The sequence below is a fragment of the Gorilla gorilla genome, chromosome 6 (assembly GCF_029281585.2).
Source record: "Gorilla gorilla gorilla isolate KB3781 chromosome 6, NHGRI_mGorGor1-v2.1_pri, whole genome shotgun sequence".
NCBI classification, from domain to species: Eukaryota; Metazoa; Chordata; class Mammalia; order Primates; family Hominidae; genus Gorilla; species Gorilla gorilla.
The window spans coordinates 52,332,596-52,348,197 of record NC_073230.2 but is presented as its reverse complement, the minus strand read 5'-3'; the positions used below and the strand labels follow the sequence as shown (position 1 = coordinate 52,348,197).

The window sequence follows — 15,602 nt, the reverse complement described above, 5'->3', positions numbered from 1 at the left end:
AAACTCCCGGCCTCAAAAGATCCTCCCACCTCAGCCACCTGAAGTACTGGGATTACAGGAGTAAGCCACTATGCCTAGCCAAGGGATTTTTATTTCTTCATACATCTTTGAGTTACTGTCTGATGTCTTTTTTTTTTTTTTTTTTTTTTTTTTTTTTTTTGAGACATTGTTTCGCTCTTGTTGCCCACCGAGGCTGGAGTGCAATGGTGTGATCTCAGCTCACCGCAACCTCCGCCTCCTGGATTCAAGCGATTCTCCTGCCTCAGCCTCCCGAGTACTGGGATTACAGGCATGTGCCACCACGCCCAGCTAATTTTGTATTTTTAGTAGAGACGGGGTTTCTCCATGTTGGTCAGGCTGGTCTCGAACTCCCAACCTCAGGTGATCCACCTGCCTTGGCCTCCCAAAGTGCTGGGATTACAGGCATGAGCCACCATGCCTGGCCTATCTAATGTCTTTTTATTTCAACCTACAGGATTCCTTTTAGCATTTCTTTCAGAGAAGGTCTAGTGATAACGAACTCCTTCAGTTTTTGTTTATCTGAGAATGTCTTAATTTCACCCTCATTTTAATTTTTAAAATTTTTAAATTTATTTTGAGATGGAGTTTCACTCTTGTCGCCCAGGCTGGAGTACAATGGCATGATCTCAGCTCACTGCAACCTCCGCCTCCTGGGTTCAAGTGATTCTCCTGCCTCAGCCTCCTGAGTAGCTGAGATTACAGGTGCATGCCACCATGCCAGGCTAATTTTTGTATTTTTAATAGAGACAGAGTTTTACCATGTTGGCCAGGCTGGTCATGAACTCCTGACCTCAGGTGATCCACCCGCCTTGGCCTCCCAAAGTGCTGGGATTACAGGCGTGAGCCACTGTGCCCTGCCCATTTTTATTTTTTAATTAAAACAATTTTTTTGAGATGGGGTCTCACTATGTTACTCAGGCTGGTCTCAAACTTTTGGCCTCAAGTGATCCTCCTGTCTCAGCCTCCCAAAGTATTGGGATTACAGGACGAATCACCTCATCTGGCATCTCCCTCATTTTTATTTTTTATTTTTAGTTTTTTTTTTTTTTTGAGATGGAGTCTCACTCTGTCTCCCAGACTGGAGTGCAGTGGTGTGATCTCGGCTCACTGCAACCTCCAACTCCCAGGTTCAAGACATTCTACTACCTCAGCCTCCAAAGTAGCTGGGATTACAGGTGCATGCCTCCACGTCTGGCTAATTTTTGTATTTTTAGCAGAGATGGGGTCTCACCATGTTAGTCAAGCTGGTCTCAAACTCCTGGCCTCAAATAATCTGTCTGCCTCAGCCTCCCAAAGTGCTGGGATTACAGGTGTGAGCCACCATGCCTGGTCTTTCCCTCTTTTTTAAGTGACAGTTTTGCTGGAATTAGGATTCTTCATTGACAATTGTTTTTTCTTCAGCACTTGTTTTTTTGTTGTTGTTGTTTGTTTTTGAGACAGAGTCTCACTCTGTCATCCAGGCTGGAGTGCAGTGGCACTATCTCAGCTCACTGCAACCTCTGCTTCTCAGGTTCAAGTGATTCTCCTGCTTCATCCTCCTGAGTAGCTGGGATTACAGGTGTGTGCCACCATGCCTGGCTAATTTTTGTATTTTCAGTAGAGATGGGATTTTGCCACGTTGGCCAGGCTGGTCTCAAACTCCTGACCTCAGGTGATCCACCTGCCTCAGCCTCCTGAAGTGCTGGGATTACAGGCATGAGCCACCATGCCCAGCATTCTTCAGCACTTTCAATTTACAAACCTCCTGCCATCTGGGCTTCAAGGTTTCTGATGAGAAATATGCTGATAGTCTTTTTGAGGATCTTTTGTATATGCCAAGTCACTTCTTTTTTTCCAATATTTTCTATTTTTTAAAAAACTTATTTTATTTTACTTTTTATTTTTATTTTTTAGAGACAGAGTCTTGCTATGTTGCCTAGAATGGACTTGAAACCCTGGGCTCAAGCAATCCTCCCACCTCAGCCTCTTGAGTAGCTGGGACTACAGGTATATGCCACCATGCCTGGCTTGTCTTTGGTTTTTGACAGCTAAATTATAATATCCAGCCGGGTGCAGTGGCTCACGCCTGTAATCCCAGCACTTTGGGAGGCCAAGGTGGGTGGATCACAAGGTCAAGAGATCAAGACCATCCTGGCCAACGTGGTGAGACCCCATCTCTACTAAAAATACAAAAATTAGCTGGGCATGGTTGTGCACACTTGTAGTCCAAGATACTTGGGAGGCTGAGGCAGGAGAATCACTTGAACCCAGGAGGCAGAGGTTGCAGTGAGCCGAGATCGTGCCACTGCACTCCAGCCTGGCAGCAGAGCGAGACTCCATCTCAAAAAAAAAAAAAATTATAATATCCTTTGGTGTGGGTTTCTTTAGTTTATCCTACTGGAGTTTATTGAGTTTCTTGAATGTTTACATTCATGTCTTTCATCAAATTTGGAGAGTTCTGGCCATAATTTTTTCAAATAATCTCGCTTCCCCTTTCTCTTTTCTTCTGGAATTCTTACAATGCATATTTTGGTCTATTTGATGATGATGATGTCTCACAGGTCCCTTAGGCTCTGCTCTGTTCACTTTTGTTATTTTTTTTCCTTTCTCTTCTTCAGACTCAGTAATTTCAGTGGTCTTATCTTCAGTTTGCTAATTCTTTCTTCTGACTGCTTTTGAATCCCTCTAGTGAATTTTTCATTTAAGTTACTGTACTTTTTAGCTTCAGAGTTTTTTTGCTCCTTTTTATGTTTCCTCCTCATTGATATTTCCATTTTGTTCATAAATTATTTCCTTGACTTTGTTTTCTTTTAGCTCTTTGAGCAACTTTAAGGCAGTTGTTTTATTCATTTATTTTATTATTTATTTATTTATTTATTGAGACAGAGTCTTGCTCTATCACCCAGGCTGGAGTGCAGTGGTGTGATCTTGGGTCACTGCAACCTCTGCCTCCTGGGGTTAAGCCTCAGCCTCCCAAGTAGCTGGGATTACAGGTGCCTGCCACCATGCTCGGCTAATTTTTGTATTTTTAGTAGAGACAGGGTTTCACCATATTAGCCAGGCTGGTCTCGAACTCCTGGCCTCATGTGATCTGCCTGCCTTGGCCTTCTGATGTTCTGGGATTACAGGCATGAGCCACTGCACCTGGCTGAGACAATTGTTTTGAAGTCTTTGTCTAGTAAGTCTGCTGTCTGGTCTTACCCAGGAACAGTTTCTGCTGGTTAATGTTTTCCCTTTGAATGGGCCATGTTTTTCTTTTTCTTGGTGTGTTTTTGGTTGAAAAATGGACATTTGATTCTTATAATGTGGTAGCTCTGGAGATCAGATTCTCCTTCTTTCCCAGGGCTTGTTTTATTTTATTTATTGCTGTTGGTGTTTCTGTGCTGGGGATCAGCCAAAGGCACAGAGTTAATGTCTTCTCAGGTATTTTTGAGACTGCATTTTTCTCCGAGCATTTATGCAGTGTGGTGACTGTCTAAATATCCCTATATTTATGGTTGCTTTTAAATGTCCTTGTCCTTATATGTATGGTTCCCAAAAGGAGAAAAAGGGAAAAATGAAGGGGCCGGGGATAGGTGCTTACTCTTTAAATCTCCTGGAAGTCACTTTAGTAAGATGTGGAGGCAGTTGCAACAATGGTGGTGGGAGTTGCAATAGTGGCTGCCAGCCTGTGTATCTGTACCACCAATATCAGAAGTAATGATCAATGATCAGGACTCAGATCCTTGATATTTGAATTAATTAATTAATTAATTAATTAATTTATTTATTTATTTATTTATTAGAGACAGGGTCTGGCTCTCTTGCCGAGGCTAGAGTGCAGTGGTGCAATCATAGCTCACTGCAGCAGCAATCTTCCAGGCTCAAATGATTCTCCTATCTCAGCCTCCTGAGTAGCTAGGACTACAGGCATGTGCCACCACACCCAGCTAACTTGTATTTTTTTTTTTGTAGAGACAGGGTGTCGCTATGTTCCCAGATCGGTTTCCCGCTCTTGGGCTCAAGTGACCCTCCTGCTTGCCCTCCCAAAGTTCTGAAATTATAAGTGTAAGCCATCATGCCCAGCTGATATTTGGTGGATGGTGTCCTTGCCTACCTGGCTCCTGCAAGCTGCGTACAAGCTGCTTCTGGAAAGCATACACAGCTGCATGCCTTGAGGCTGGGAGTGGCAAATGGGTAGCTGCTACTGTACTAAAGCTGAGATTGCCTGAAATTAACCACAATTTACTGTCCAAGCCTTATCCTGGAAGCTTCCAGCCCTCAATAGACTCCAGAGTTCCAAAATAGTTACACTAGGGCCGGCATGGTGGCTCATGCCTGTAATCCCAGCCATTTGGGAGGCCGAGATGGGTGGATCAGTTGAGGTCAGGAGTTTGAGACCAGCCTGGCCAACATGGTGAAACCCCATCTCTTTTAAAAATACAAAAATCAGCTGGGAGCGGTGGCACGTGCCTGTAATCCCAGCTACTCAGGAGGCTGAGGCACAAGAATCACTTGAACCCAGGAGGCGGAGGTTGCAGTGAGCAGAGATCACGCCACTGCACTCCAGCCCAGAAGACTCCATCTCAAAACAAAACAAAAACAAAAACAAAAACAAAATAGTTATACCAGACAAATTGTTGTCTAGGTGGGGAGAGGGATTCCTGACACTTCCTACTGTGCCATTTTCCCTAATGTCACTCTGAGCCTTTATGTTATAGAAGGGAGCAGACCATGAGGATGCCTGGTGCATGGCTTTGAGGGTGTGCACACTGACATTTATATGTGCACACAAATATGGGCCATTGTCACAGGCCAGCTTGTTAGACTGTGGCTGTGCCATATTGGGGGTGATAGGAAGGGGTACAATTATGTGTCTGTGCATGTTTGTGTGTGTCAGTGTGTGTTCATGTGAGGTGATAGGTGTTGCTCTGTGTTTGTACCTGCATAAGTGTACTTCTGTTTGCACCTGTGATTATACCTGTTCTGTGAACCTTGGAGTATGTTCATCTGTGGGTACACCTAAAACTGTGTTCCGGTGTAACTGTATAGTGCACATACATCTTGAGGGTACCCCTGAGTGTGTGTCTGTGCATGTCCTTCTCTATATGTACCTTATGTGTGACCTCTGAGCATGTACAACTCTGTGTATATTTTGTGTACTTGTGTGCATGTACCTCTGTGTACCTCTAAGCATGTATCTGCGTGTATATCTCTGAGTGTCCCACTGAGCACATCCGTTTGAGTGTGTAACTGCATGTGTATCTCTGAACATGTTCCTCTGTGTGTTCCTCTGATCATGGACCTCTGAGCATGTGCCTTTTAGCATGTACCTCTGTGTGTACCTTCGAGAGTGTGAGCTGGAGTGAGCCCTTTAGGGGTGTGCATAGCGAACCAAAGCTCACTGACCCTCCTCCACTCCTAGGACTCGTACCTGCTTGACTATTTCCTCTTTCTGAACCGCTACTTCGAGGTGGGGGCCCCGGTGTACTTTGTTACCACCTTGGGCTACAACTTCTCCAGCAAGGCTGGGATGAATGCCATCTGCTCCAGTGCAGGCTGCAACAACTTCTCCTTTACCCAGAAGATCCAGTATGCCACAGAGTTCCCTGAGCAGTGAGTTCCTGGCCCGCCCCAAACCCCGGCCTACTCCCTGTTTGAGTCCCCCCAGTCTTCTCCAGTCCCCTCTTCCTGCCTGTTCTATCCCTGTCCTGCTGCCTGCTGCCTGCTGCCTTGCTGCCATATGCCTGGGGAGGGCTTTGTGGGGGTTGGGCCACGAGAAGGACCCACCACCCTGCCCAGCTGGCCTTTTCACCCTTCCTCCCACCTGCCCCTTAGGTCTTACCTGGCCATCCCTGCCTCCTCCTGGGTGGATGACTTCATTGACTGGCTGACCCCGTCCTCCTGCTGCCGCCTTTATATATCTGGCCCCAATACGGACAAGTTCTGCCCCTCGACCGTCAGTGAGTGTGGGGCCATGGGGGCTCACTGTCCACCACAGCTCGGGCAAACTGAGGCAACAGAAAGGAGAGGACTGGAGAGGCTCCCTCAACCTCTCCCACGCATCCTGCAGGGTCTGTCGGGGGCATGGGTGCAGACGTGGCCTGAGGGACAGGCACTGTGTGAGAAGCACCTGTGTGGGTGACCGTGCTGGCCCGTGGGCATCACACATGTATGCTGCTGTGTACTGTGCCCCCACTTTCAGAGCACATGGTGCTCCTGGGTGGCAGGGCAGTGGGGAGTCAGGAGGGGAGAGCTGCTGAGGTTAGCACATGGCCCTGCCGCCCAAAGCAGTGGCATTTGTAGGTGGAGAGGCCTTTGTGGGGCCTGTTTTTCTGCCCCAAACTTCCTTTCCCCTTCTGCCTGTAGGTGCCCACAGTTTCTATAGCCAAGAGGAGAACTTCTCCCACAAATGACAAATGCAAATACCCCTAGAAGCGACTGGTTGAGGCTGGAGTGCCCAGGACCTTTGATGGGATTGTTGGGGAAGGAGGGGCACAAAGCAGGAGCTGCTGGCCCTGGGGTGTCACTGCCCAAACCCTGCTTTCTCTGCAGACTCTCTGAACTGCCTAAAGAACTGCATGAGCATCACGATGGGCTCTGTGAGGCCCTCGGTGGAGCAGTTCCATAAGTATCTTCCCTGGTTCCTGAACGACCGGCCCAACATCAAATGTCCCAAAGGGTAAGATTGGGAGGGCCTTCTGCTGGGGAGGACAGACATGTGGGACCCAGGATGGGGTTGAATATAGAGAGGCAGGAGGAGGCTATCAGGGGCCTCTCTGGGGTGGCTGTGGGCTGGGCAGATGAAAGAAGCTTCGTCCCTGGCTAAGCCTTTGCCCTGACCTTCTTGCAGCGGCCTGGCAGCATACAGCAACTCTGTGAACTTGACTTCAGATGGCCAGGTTTTAGGTAAGCATGGCCTTGCCTGGAGGGGAGGACATAAATCGGTTGCTCTGGAGGGCCCCCGAAAACCCTAGGGAATAGCCTGTCACATGTTGTCTCCCTCCTTTGTCAGGAGGTTCTCACTGCGCTGGCCCTGTCAGCAGGGGTCTTGTTTCCCAACTCCACATCTCAGACTTCACCCCTTCTCTCACTCCCAAGTCCATGGTCAGTGCTAAGTTTGTGGAATTCATTCAGCAGTTGATACCATACTTGGGAGTTCTCCACACCCTGGCTAAGCACCTTTCTTACCAGCACAAATTACACCCAAAGGGCAGCTGGTTAAATGAATTAGGATGCTTGGCACAGCACAATCCTAGCAGTCATTTAAAGTAACAAGAGGCTGGGCGCCTGTAATCTTAGCACTCTAGGAGGCCAAGGTAAGAGGATCTCTTGAACCCAGGAGTTTGAGACCAGCCCAGGCAACAGTAGGGAGGCCCTCTTTTTTTTTTTTTTTTTTGAGACGGAGTCTCGCTTTGTTGCCCAGGCTGGAGTGCAGTGGTGCAATCTCGGCTCACTGCAACCTCCACTTTCCGGGTTTGAGCGATTCTCCTGCCTCAGCCTCCTGAGTAGCTGGGACTATAGGAGCATACCATCATGTCTGGGTAATTTTTGTATTTTCAGCAGGGATGGAATTGCACCACGTTGGCCAAGCTGGTCTCAAACTCCTGACCTCAGGTGATATGCCTGCCTTGGCCTTCCAAAGTGCTAGTATTACAGGCATGAGCCACTGTGCCCGGCCTCCTCTACAAAGTAAAATTTAAAAAATTGCCCGGGTGTGGTGGCGTGTGCCTGTAGTTCCAGCTATTCAGAAGGCTGGGCGGGAAGAATGCCTGAGTCTGGGAGGTTGAGGCTGCAGTGAACTGTGATTGCAACACTGCACTCCAGCCTGGGCAACAAAGTGAGACCCTCTCTCAAAAAAAAAAGAAAAGAAAAAAGTGACAAGAGAGATGCAATTGGACTGACAGGAAAAGGACCCACAACATGCCGTCAGCTCATACAGCAGATGGCAGAACAAGACAGCCATCTGTGTAAAGGAGCTGGCCATAGCTCTGTGCAGACATGCTCGGTGTAGGGGCCCTAAGGGAGCTCGTGCTGGAGACGGATATGGGGGTCATCGGTGGGTGGGGGAGTTTTTGAAGGATGATCTCACTTTGTATTGAAATAATTCATAGTTTGAACTGCTGGCTGAAAGCTGCCTCAAGTTCGCTCACCCCACCCTTCCAGCTATGAAGTTCCCATGTTTCCAGAAGGGCAATGCACCCTGCCCGGCCCTGGTCCCTGAGCACAACAGGCTCTGTGAGGCCAGTGTGGTGGGGCTGGTGTGGACAGATGGGAGTGGGTGTGTCAGTCAGGGAACGAGGAGCAGGGCCTGGAAGGAGCACACAGTAGAGCCAAGCCCCCATAACCGGGGGCAAGTCTGCACCGTCTCTGACCTTTGTCTTCTTGTGTGTGCACTAGGTTAGTCTAGAGCAGCACTTCTCAAAAGTAAGGTCCCCCAGCCAGCAGCATCAGCATAACCTGGAAATTGTTCAAAATGAAGTTCCAGCTAGGTGCTGCAGCTCACGCCTATAATCCCAGTACGTTGGGAGGCCAAGGTGGGAGGATCACCTGAGCCCAGGAGTCTAGTCTGTCTGAGACCAGCCTGGGCAAAAAAGCCAGATATTGAAAGAAAAGAAGAGAAAAGAAAAGGAAAGAAAAGAAAAGAAAGAAAGGGAGAAAGAGAGAGAGAGAAAGAGAGAGAAAGAGAAGGAAAGAAGGAAGGAAGGAAGGAAGGAAGGAAGAAAGAAAGAAAGAAAGAAGGAAAGAAAGAAAGAAAGAAAGAAAAGAAATGCAAGTTCTCAACCCTCACCCAAGACTTTGCAGACCCCGAATTGCTGGGCTGGGCTGGGCATTTGTGTGTGAACTACCCTCCAGGTGGTCAGAGGCCTGGTGGGAAGTTCTCTAGGCACCTCCCCTGCTCTGAGATTGTATGTATCCAAGAACATTTCTCTCCTTTTTTCTCCACACTTATGTAGCACTATTGTTTCTTTTTCAGATACACATGCTCACTGTACACAATAAAGAAATAACTTTTTTTTTTTTTTGAGACACAGTTGCCATTCTGTCACCCAGGCTGGAGTACAGTGGCACAATCTCGGCTCACTGCAACCTCTACCTCCTGGATTAAAGTAATTCTCCTGCCTCAGCCTCCCTAGTAGCTGGGATTACAGGCGCATGCCACTATGCCCAGCTAATTTTTGTATTATTAATAGAGGCAGAGTGTCACCAAGAAATAACCTTTTTGGGCCAGGTGTGGTGGCTCACACCTGTAATCCCAGCAGTTTGGGAGACCGAGGCCGGCGAATCACTTGAGGTCAGGAGTTTGAGACCAGCCTGGCCAACATGGTGAAACCCTGTCTCTACTAAAAATACAAAAATTAGCCAGGCATGGTGGCATGCACCTGTAATCCCAGCTACTCGGGAGGCTGAGGCAGGACAATCACTTGAACCCGGGAAGCAGAAGTTGCAGTGAGCCAAGATCGCACCATTGCACTCCAGCTGCGGTGACAGTGAGACTCTGTCTTGAAAACAAAAACAAAAACAAGAACAAAAAACCCTTTATTGTATAAAGGTCTTAATAACCTTAATTTCTTCTTTTTTTTTTTTTTTTAGATGGGGTCTTGCTCTGTTGCCCAGCTGGAGTGCAGTAGCATGATCTCAGCTCACTGCAGCCTCTGCCTCCTGGGTTCAAGAATTCTCCTGCCTCAGCCCCCCAAGTAGCTGGGATTACAGGGGTGTGCCACCACGCCTGGCTAATTTTTGCATTTTTAGTAGAGACAGGGTTTCACCATGTTGGGCAGGCTGGTCTTGAACTCCTGACCTCAGGTGATCGACCTGCCTTAGCCTTCCAAAGTGCTGGGATTACAGGCGTGAGCCACCACACCCGGCCAATAACCTTAATTTCTTTAAAGTCATTAAGAAATAACCTTTATCTGGCAGGAGCCTTAAGCCACAGCTCTAATAATCCAACCGTTCTCATTTTTCTGTCTTCCTTTCTAGTCCTTTCCTATAGGAATATGCAAATTAAAAACCAATTAAGTTAATTTAAAAAATCCAATGCATATCTTGAAACCATACAGAGAAGAATCTCGGTTCACTAGGGAGATCTCTGTAGGTTTCACTCATCAAAGGTCAGGCCTGGGTCTCCCACAGCAGTGGGGCCAGCTATGGAGTTTGCAGGGCTGGTGCAAAACAAAAATATGGGCCTCTTGTACAAACTTTACTAAGAATTTCAAATGGTGGTGGCAGAGCCCTGAACCCAGCTTGATCACATGCCTGTGCCACTGCGTTTGTGGTGTTCTGAAGTTGTCCTGGAAAGGGCTCTGACCTTTGCCCTTCCATCTTCTGTGTGCCATGGCTGTCCAGCCTCCAGGTTCATGGCCTATCACAAGCCCCTGAAAAACTCACAGGATTACACAGAAGCTCTGCGGGCAGCTCGAGAGCTGGCAGCCAACATCACTGCTGACCTGCGGAAAGTGCCTGGGACAGACCCGGCTTTTGAGGTCTTCCCCTACACGTGAGGACCTGAGTGGCTGGGCTGGAGGGAGGTGGGGGATGGTTGCTGGAGACTGGAGGTTAGGGTGGAGGGCTTGCAAGGAGTTGCATGAGATGAGGACCAGTTTTAGGTCAGGAGGCTCTGGCTGCAGCCTTGGGCCTATTTCTTAGGCTGGTTTGCACCCCAATATAAGCCTGCCTGACCCTCAGCATTCTCCTTCTGAAGTGGGGTGTCCCACCCACCTTGAGGGCCCCAGAGGCCTAAGCTTGTGACCATGCTCTGCGCTCTGGCAGGATCACCAATGTGTTTTATGAGCAGTACCTGACCATCCTCCCTGAGGGGCTCTTCATGCTCAGCCTCTGCCTTGTGCCCACCTTCGCTGTCTCCTGCCTCCTGCTGGGCCTGGACCTGCGCTCCGGCCTCCTCAACCTGCTCTCCATTGTCATGATCCTCGTGGACACCGTTGGCTTCATGGCCCTGTGGGGCATCAGTTACAACGCTGTGTCCCTCATCAACCTGGTCTCGGTAACCCAGCAGACACAGGCACCAGGGGGCCTCTGGAGGGGTGGTTGGGGATCCAGCCTCGTAGAATACTCCTAGTTCTTTTTTTTTTTTCTTTTTTTAGAGGCAGGGTCTTGCTCTGTTGCTCAGGCTTGAGGGCAGTGACATGATCACAGCTCACTGTAGCCTCGAACCCTTGGGCTCAAGCGATCCTCCTACCTCAGCCTCCAAAGTAGCCAGGACTACAGGCACGTGCCACTGCGTCCAGCTAATATTTTAATTTTTGTTGTAGAGACAGGGTCTCACTTTGTTGCCCAGGCTGGTCTCAAACTCCTGGGCTCAAGTGATCCTCTCACCTCAGCCTCCCAAAGTGTTGGGATTATAGGCATGAGCCACTGCACCCGGCCAAATACTCCCAGTTCTGTCTAGAATCTAGATGCCTGCCCCGCGCTGGTCCTGGTGGAGGCCTCATCTCCCCAGTTCCTTCCCCACCTCTGCCTTTCTTGGCTTATGCCCCCCTCTCTGCCCATAGGCGGTGGGCATGTCTGTGGAGTTCGTGTCCCACATTACCCGCTCCTTTGCCATCAGCACCAAGCCCACCTGGCTGGAGAGGGCCAAAGAGGCCACCATCTCTATGGGAAGTGCGGTGAGTGGAGAGGAGTGGGCCACCCTGTGCCCCACTTGACACCCTGTGCCCTGCTTGATGCCCTGTGCCCTGCCTGATGCCCTGTGCCCTGCCTGACACCTGGCTCTGACCCCCCCAGGTGTTTGCAGGTGTGGCCATGACCAACCTGCCTGGCATCCTTGTCCTGGGCCTCGCCAAGGCCCAGCTCATTCAGATCTTCTTCTTCCGCCTCAACCTCCTGATCACTCTGCTGGGCCTGCTGCATGGCTTGGTCTTCCTGCCCGTCATCCTCAGCTACGTGGGTGAGTGCCCAGGCCTGTTCCTACCAGACTGTCATGATTATGCTGACGACAACAGTAACAGTGCATGCTCACCACAAAAGCTCAGGAAGTGCAAACAAGCCATGGGCAGATGTCAGAAGCCAGGACTATGACCATGTGGCAATTCTGTCTTGGAAGCTACTATTATTCATTTAATGTGCTGTGAACATCTTTTTTTGTCAGTGATGTATATCTCAAACAACGTTTCTGTGGCCCTGTACACTGTGGATCTTCACTGCACTGCTGTTGGACTTTTAAGCATGCCCTTCAGCAAGAAATATATTTTACACAGAGAGGTGACACGCACGGGCACACATAGACATGCCTGCCTAAAACAAATGCTTCACTAAATAATATTAATACTTCCTTTATACATGTGAAGCATTCTGATATTGCTGGTTCCATTCTATTATTATTATTAATATTTTTTGGAGACAGGGTCTTGCTCTGACACCCAGGCTGGAGTGCAGTAGCTTGATCACAGCTCACTGCCGCCTTGACTTCCCAGGCTCAAGCGATCCTCCCACCTCAGCCTCCTGAGTAGCTGGGACCACAGGTGCACACCACCATGCCCAGCTAATTTTTTATTTTTTGTAGAGATGGGGTCTCCCTATGTTGCCCAGGCTGGTCTCAAACTCCTGAGCTCAAGTGATCCACCATGGCCTTCCACAGTGCTAGGATTACAGGTGTGAGCCACTGCGCTTGGCTTTTATTTTAATTTAAATTTATTATTTATTTTATTTTACTTTACATTATTTTATTTTTATTTTTTGAGATGGAGTCTCGCTCTGTTGCCCAGGCTGGAGTGCAGTGGTATGATCACAGCTCCCTGCAACCTCTGCCTCCCAAGTTCAAGCCATTCTCCTGCTTTAGCCTCCCAAGTAGCTGGGATTACAGGTGCGCACCACCATGCCTGGCTAATTTATTTATTTATTTTTTATTTTTAGTAGAGACGGGGTTTCACCATGTTGGGCAGGCTGGTCTCGAACTCCTGACCTCAGGTGATCCGACCGCCAAGGCCTGCCAAAGTGCTGGGATTACAGGCGTGAGCCACTGTGCCCAGCCCTATCATTAATTTGTTTTTAATTATTTTAATTATTTTTATTTTTATTATTTTTAGACAGAGTCTCTCTCTGTTGCCCAGGCTGGAGTGCAGTGGCGCAATCTCAGCTCACTGCAACCTCTGCCTCCTGGGTTCAAGCGATTCTGCTGTCTCAGCCTCTCGAGTAGCTGGGATATCGGTGCATGCCACCATACCTGGCTAATTTTTGTATTTTTATTGGAGACAGGTTTCACCATGTTGGTCAGGCTGGTCTCGAACTCCTGACCTCAGGTGATCCATCTGCCTTGGCCTCCCAAAGTGCGGGGATTACAGGCGTGGGCCACCGCACCCTGTCTCATTAATATTTTGAAATGCTGGCCAGGAGTGGTGGCTCATGTTTGTAATCCTAGCACTTTGGGAGGCTGAGGCACATGGAAGCTCAAATTGAGCCTCCCAGGATGAAGGTGTTTCTGGCTCTCAGGGTGGGCAAGCTGGGAGGAGTTCAATTTTACCCCCCACCAGATGGTAATAATATTATTAGAAGACATTTATAGAGGGGTGTGTTTGTGCATCAACATATGTGTCTGTAATTCTCTTACTACCCCCGAGGCAGGTATTATTATCCTTCCCATTTTACAGATGAGGGAACTGAGACACCTGCCCCAGGTTACAGACTTGGTCAAAGGTAGTAGGGATTGGAGCCCACACAGCTCCGTGGTTCCTAACCATGTCTCTTGTGGGGACTCCCCGACCCTCTTGGAAGGAGTAGAGTGTGTGCACTGGGGGTGGTGGGTGAGACATAAGAGACGGGCAAGGAGGAGCAGTCGTGGGGTGTGCTTGGACGAAGGATATCCAGGGCCTTGGAGCTGCAGGTGGTGGCTATTCCTTGGAGGTTCCCAAAATGCTTGGGGGATGGAGGGACCAGGACATCCCTGAAGCTTGGGCTGCAAACATAGTGACCCTGGAAGGCACATGGCACAGATCCCCCCTGGGACCCTTCCTGCCTTGGGTTTGTTGTACAGAACCAGGAATAGCTTCTCACCTGTGTCCCCTGCCCACCTTTCTGACTGTGGTTCTCTGTCTCTCCGCAGGGCCTGACGTCAACCCGGCTCTGGCACTGGAGCAGAAGCGGGCTGAGGAGGCGGCGGCAGCAGTCATGGTGGCCTCCTGCCCAAATCACCCCTCCCGAGTCTCCACAGCTGACAACATCTATGTCAACCACAGCTTTGAAGGTTCTATCAAAGGTGCTGGTGCCATCAGCAACTTCTTGCCCAAGAATGGGCAGCAGTTCTGATACAGCCAGAGGCCCTGTCTAGGCTCTATGGCCCTGAACCAAAGGGTTATGGGGGTCTTCCTTGTGACTGCCCCTTGACACACGCCCTCCTCAAATCCTAGGGGAGGCCATTCCCATGAGACTGCCTGTCACTGGAGGATGGCCTGCTCTTCAGGTATCCAGGCAGCACCACTGATGGCTCCTCTGCTCCCATAGTGGGTCCCCAGTTTCCAAGTCACCTAGGCCTTGGGCAGTGCCTCCTCCTGGGCCTGGGTCTGGAAGTTGGCAGGAACAGACACACTCCATGTTTGTCCCACACTCACTCACTTTCCTAGGAGCCCACTTCTCATCCAACTTTTCCCTTCTCAGTTCCTCTCTCGAAAGTCTTAATTCTGTGTCAGTAAGTCTTTAACACGTAGCAGTGTCCCTGAGGACACAGACAATGACCACTACCCTGGGTGTGATATCACAGGAGGCCAGGGAGAGGCAAAGGCTCAGGCCAAGAGCCAACGCTGTGGGAGGCCGGTCGGCAGCCACTCCCTCCAGGGCGCACCTGCAGGTCTGCCATCCACGGCCTTTTCTGGCAAGAGAAGGGCCCAGGAAGGATGCTCTCATAAGGCCCAGGAAGGATGCTCTCATAAGCACCTTGGTCATGGATTAGCCCCTCCTGGAAAATGGTGTTGGGTTTGGTCTCCAGGTCCAATTCTTATTAAGGCTGTTGCTGCCAGTCAAGGCCACCCAGGAGTCTGAAGGCTGGGAGCTCTTGGGGCTGGGCTGGTCCTCCCATCTTCACCTCGGGCCTGGATCCCAGGCCTCAAACCAGCCCAACCCGAGCTTTTGGACAGCTCTCCAGAAGCGTGAACTGCAGTGGAGATGAAGATCCTGGCTCTGTGCTGTGCACATAGGTGTTTAATAAACATTTGTTGGCAGAAATGGTGTTTTATGTCACATGTCCTACCCTGGCTTCCTCTCGGTTTAAGATAATTTTTGTGAATGACACAAATAATACATGTGTGGGAGAGTGATTTGTGGAGATACTAGTCTGTGTTTTGTTCTATTTCTTCTCCCTCTTTTCAAGAAAGTAGCCAGGCCATTGTGTGCTCATGCCTTACAAGGGACTTTGAGGAGTGGGAGTAATTTCCCTTCAAAGTGGGAGGGCACGGAGCCTGAGAGTCAGTCAGGAGTAGGATGTGCAGCCCCTCCTTTTCTGGAAGAGACTGTGAAGTAGGCAACACCTGGAGGAGCTACAGGAGAACCACAGTGCATTCAAGGAGGGAAGAACCCACCGTACAAACAAGCAGCTGCCAGGAGGGCCCCAGGCCAGGGCAGTGGGTGGAAATGTCAAGGAACATTCCAGATCCCCTCGAGTCTTTCTGCCCCATGCT

At 49.4% G+C, this 15,602-nt stretch overlaps 1 protein-coding gene across 1 annotated transcript in view; it reads left to right on the top strand.

Moving 5' to 3' along the window:
* The window catches only part of NPC1L1 (NPC1 like intracellular cholesterol transporter 1), a 28,868-nt gene extending 13,707 nt beyond the window's left edge, over positions 1–15,161 (top strand). Inside the window, exons 11-19 of the mRNA XM_004045379.5 lie at positions 5,405–5,595; positions 5,818–5,942; positions 6,535–6,661; positions 6,833–6,888; positions 10,327–10,477; positions 10,750–10,981; positions 11,490–11,603; positions 11,722–11,884; positions 14,036–15,161. Of these exons, the coding sequence (XP_004045427.4) occupies positions 5,405–5,595; positions 5,818–5,942; positions 6,535–6,661; positions 6,833–6,888; positions 10,327–10,477; positions 10,750–10,981; positions 11,490–11,603; positions 11,722–11,884; positions 14,036–14,238 (1,362 nt within the window). The 3' untranslated portion in view covers positions 14,239–15,161. The remainder of the gene's footprint in view (positions 1–5,404; positions 5,596–5,817; positions 5,943–6,534; positions 6,662–6,832; positions 6,889–10,326; positions 10,478–10,749; positions 10,982–11,489; positions 11,604–11,721; positions 11,885–14,035) is intronic.
* Positions 15,162–15,602: the final 441 nt, after the last annotated feature.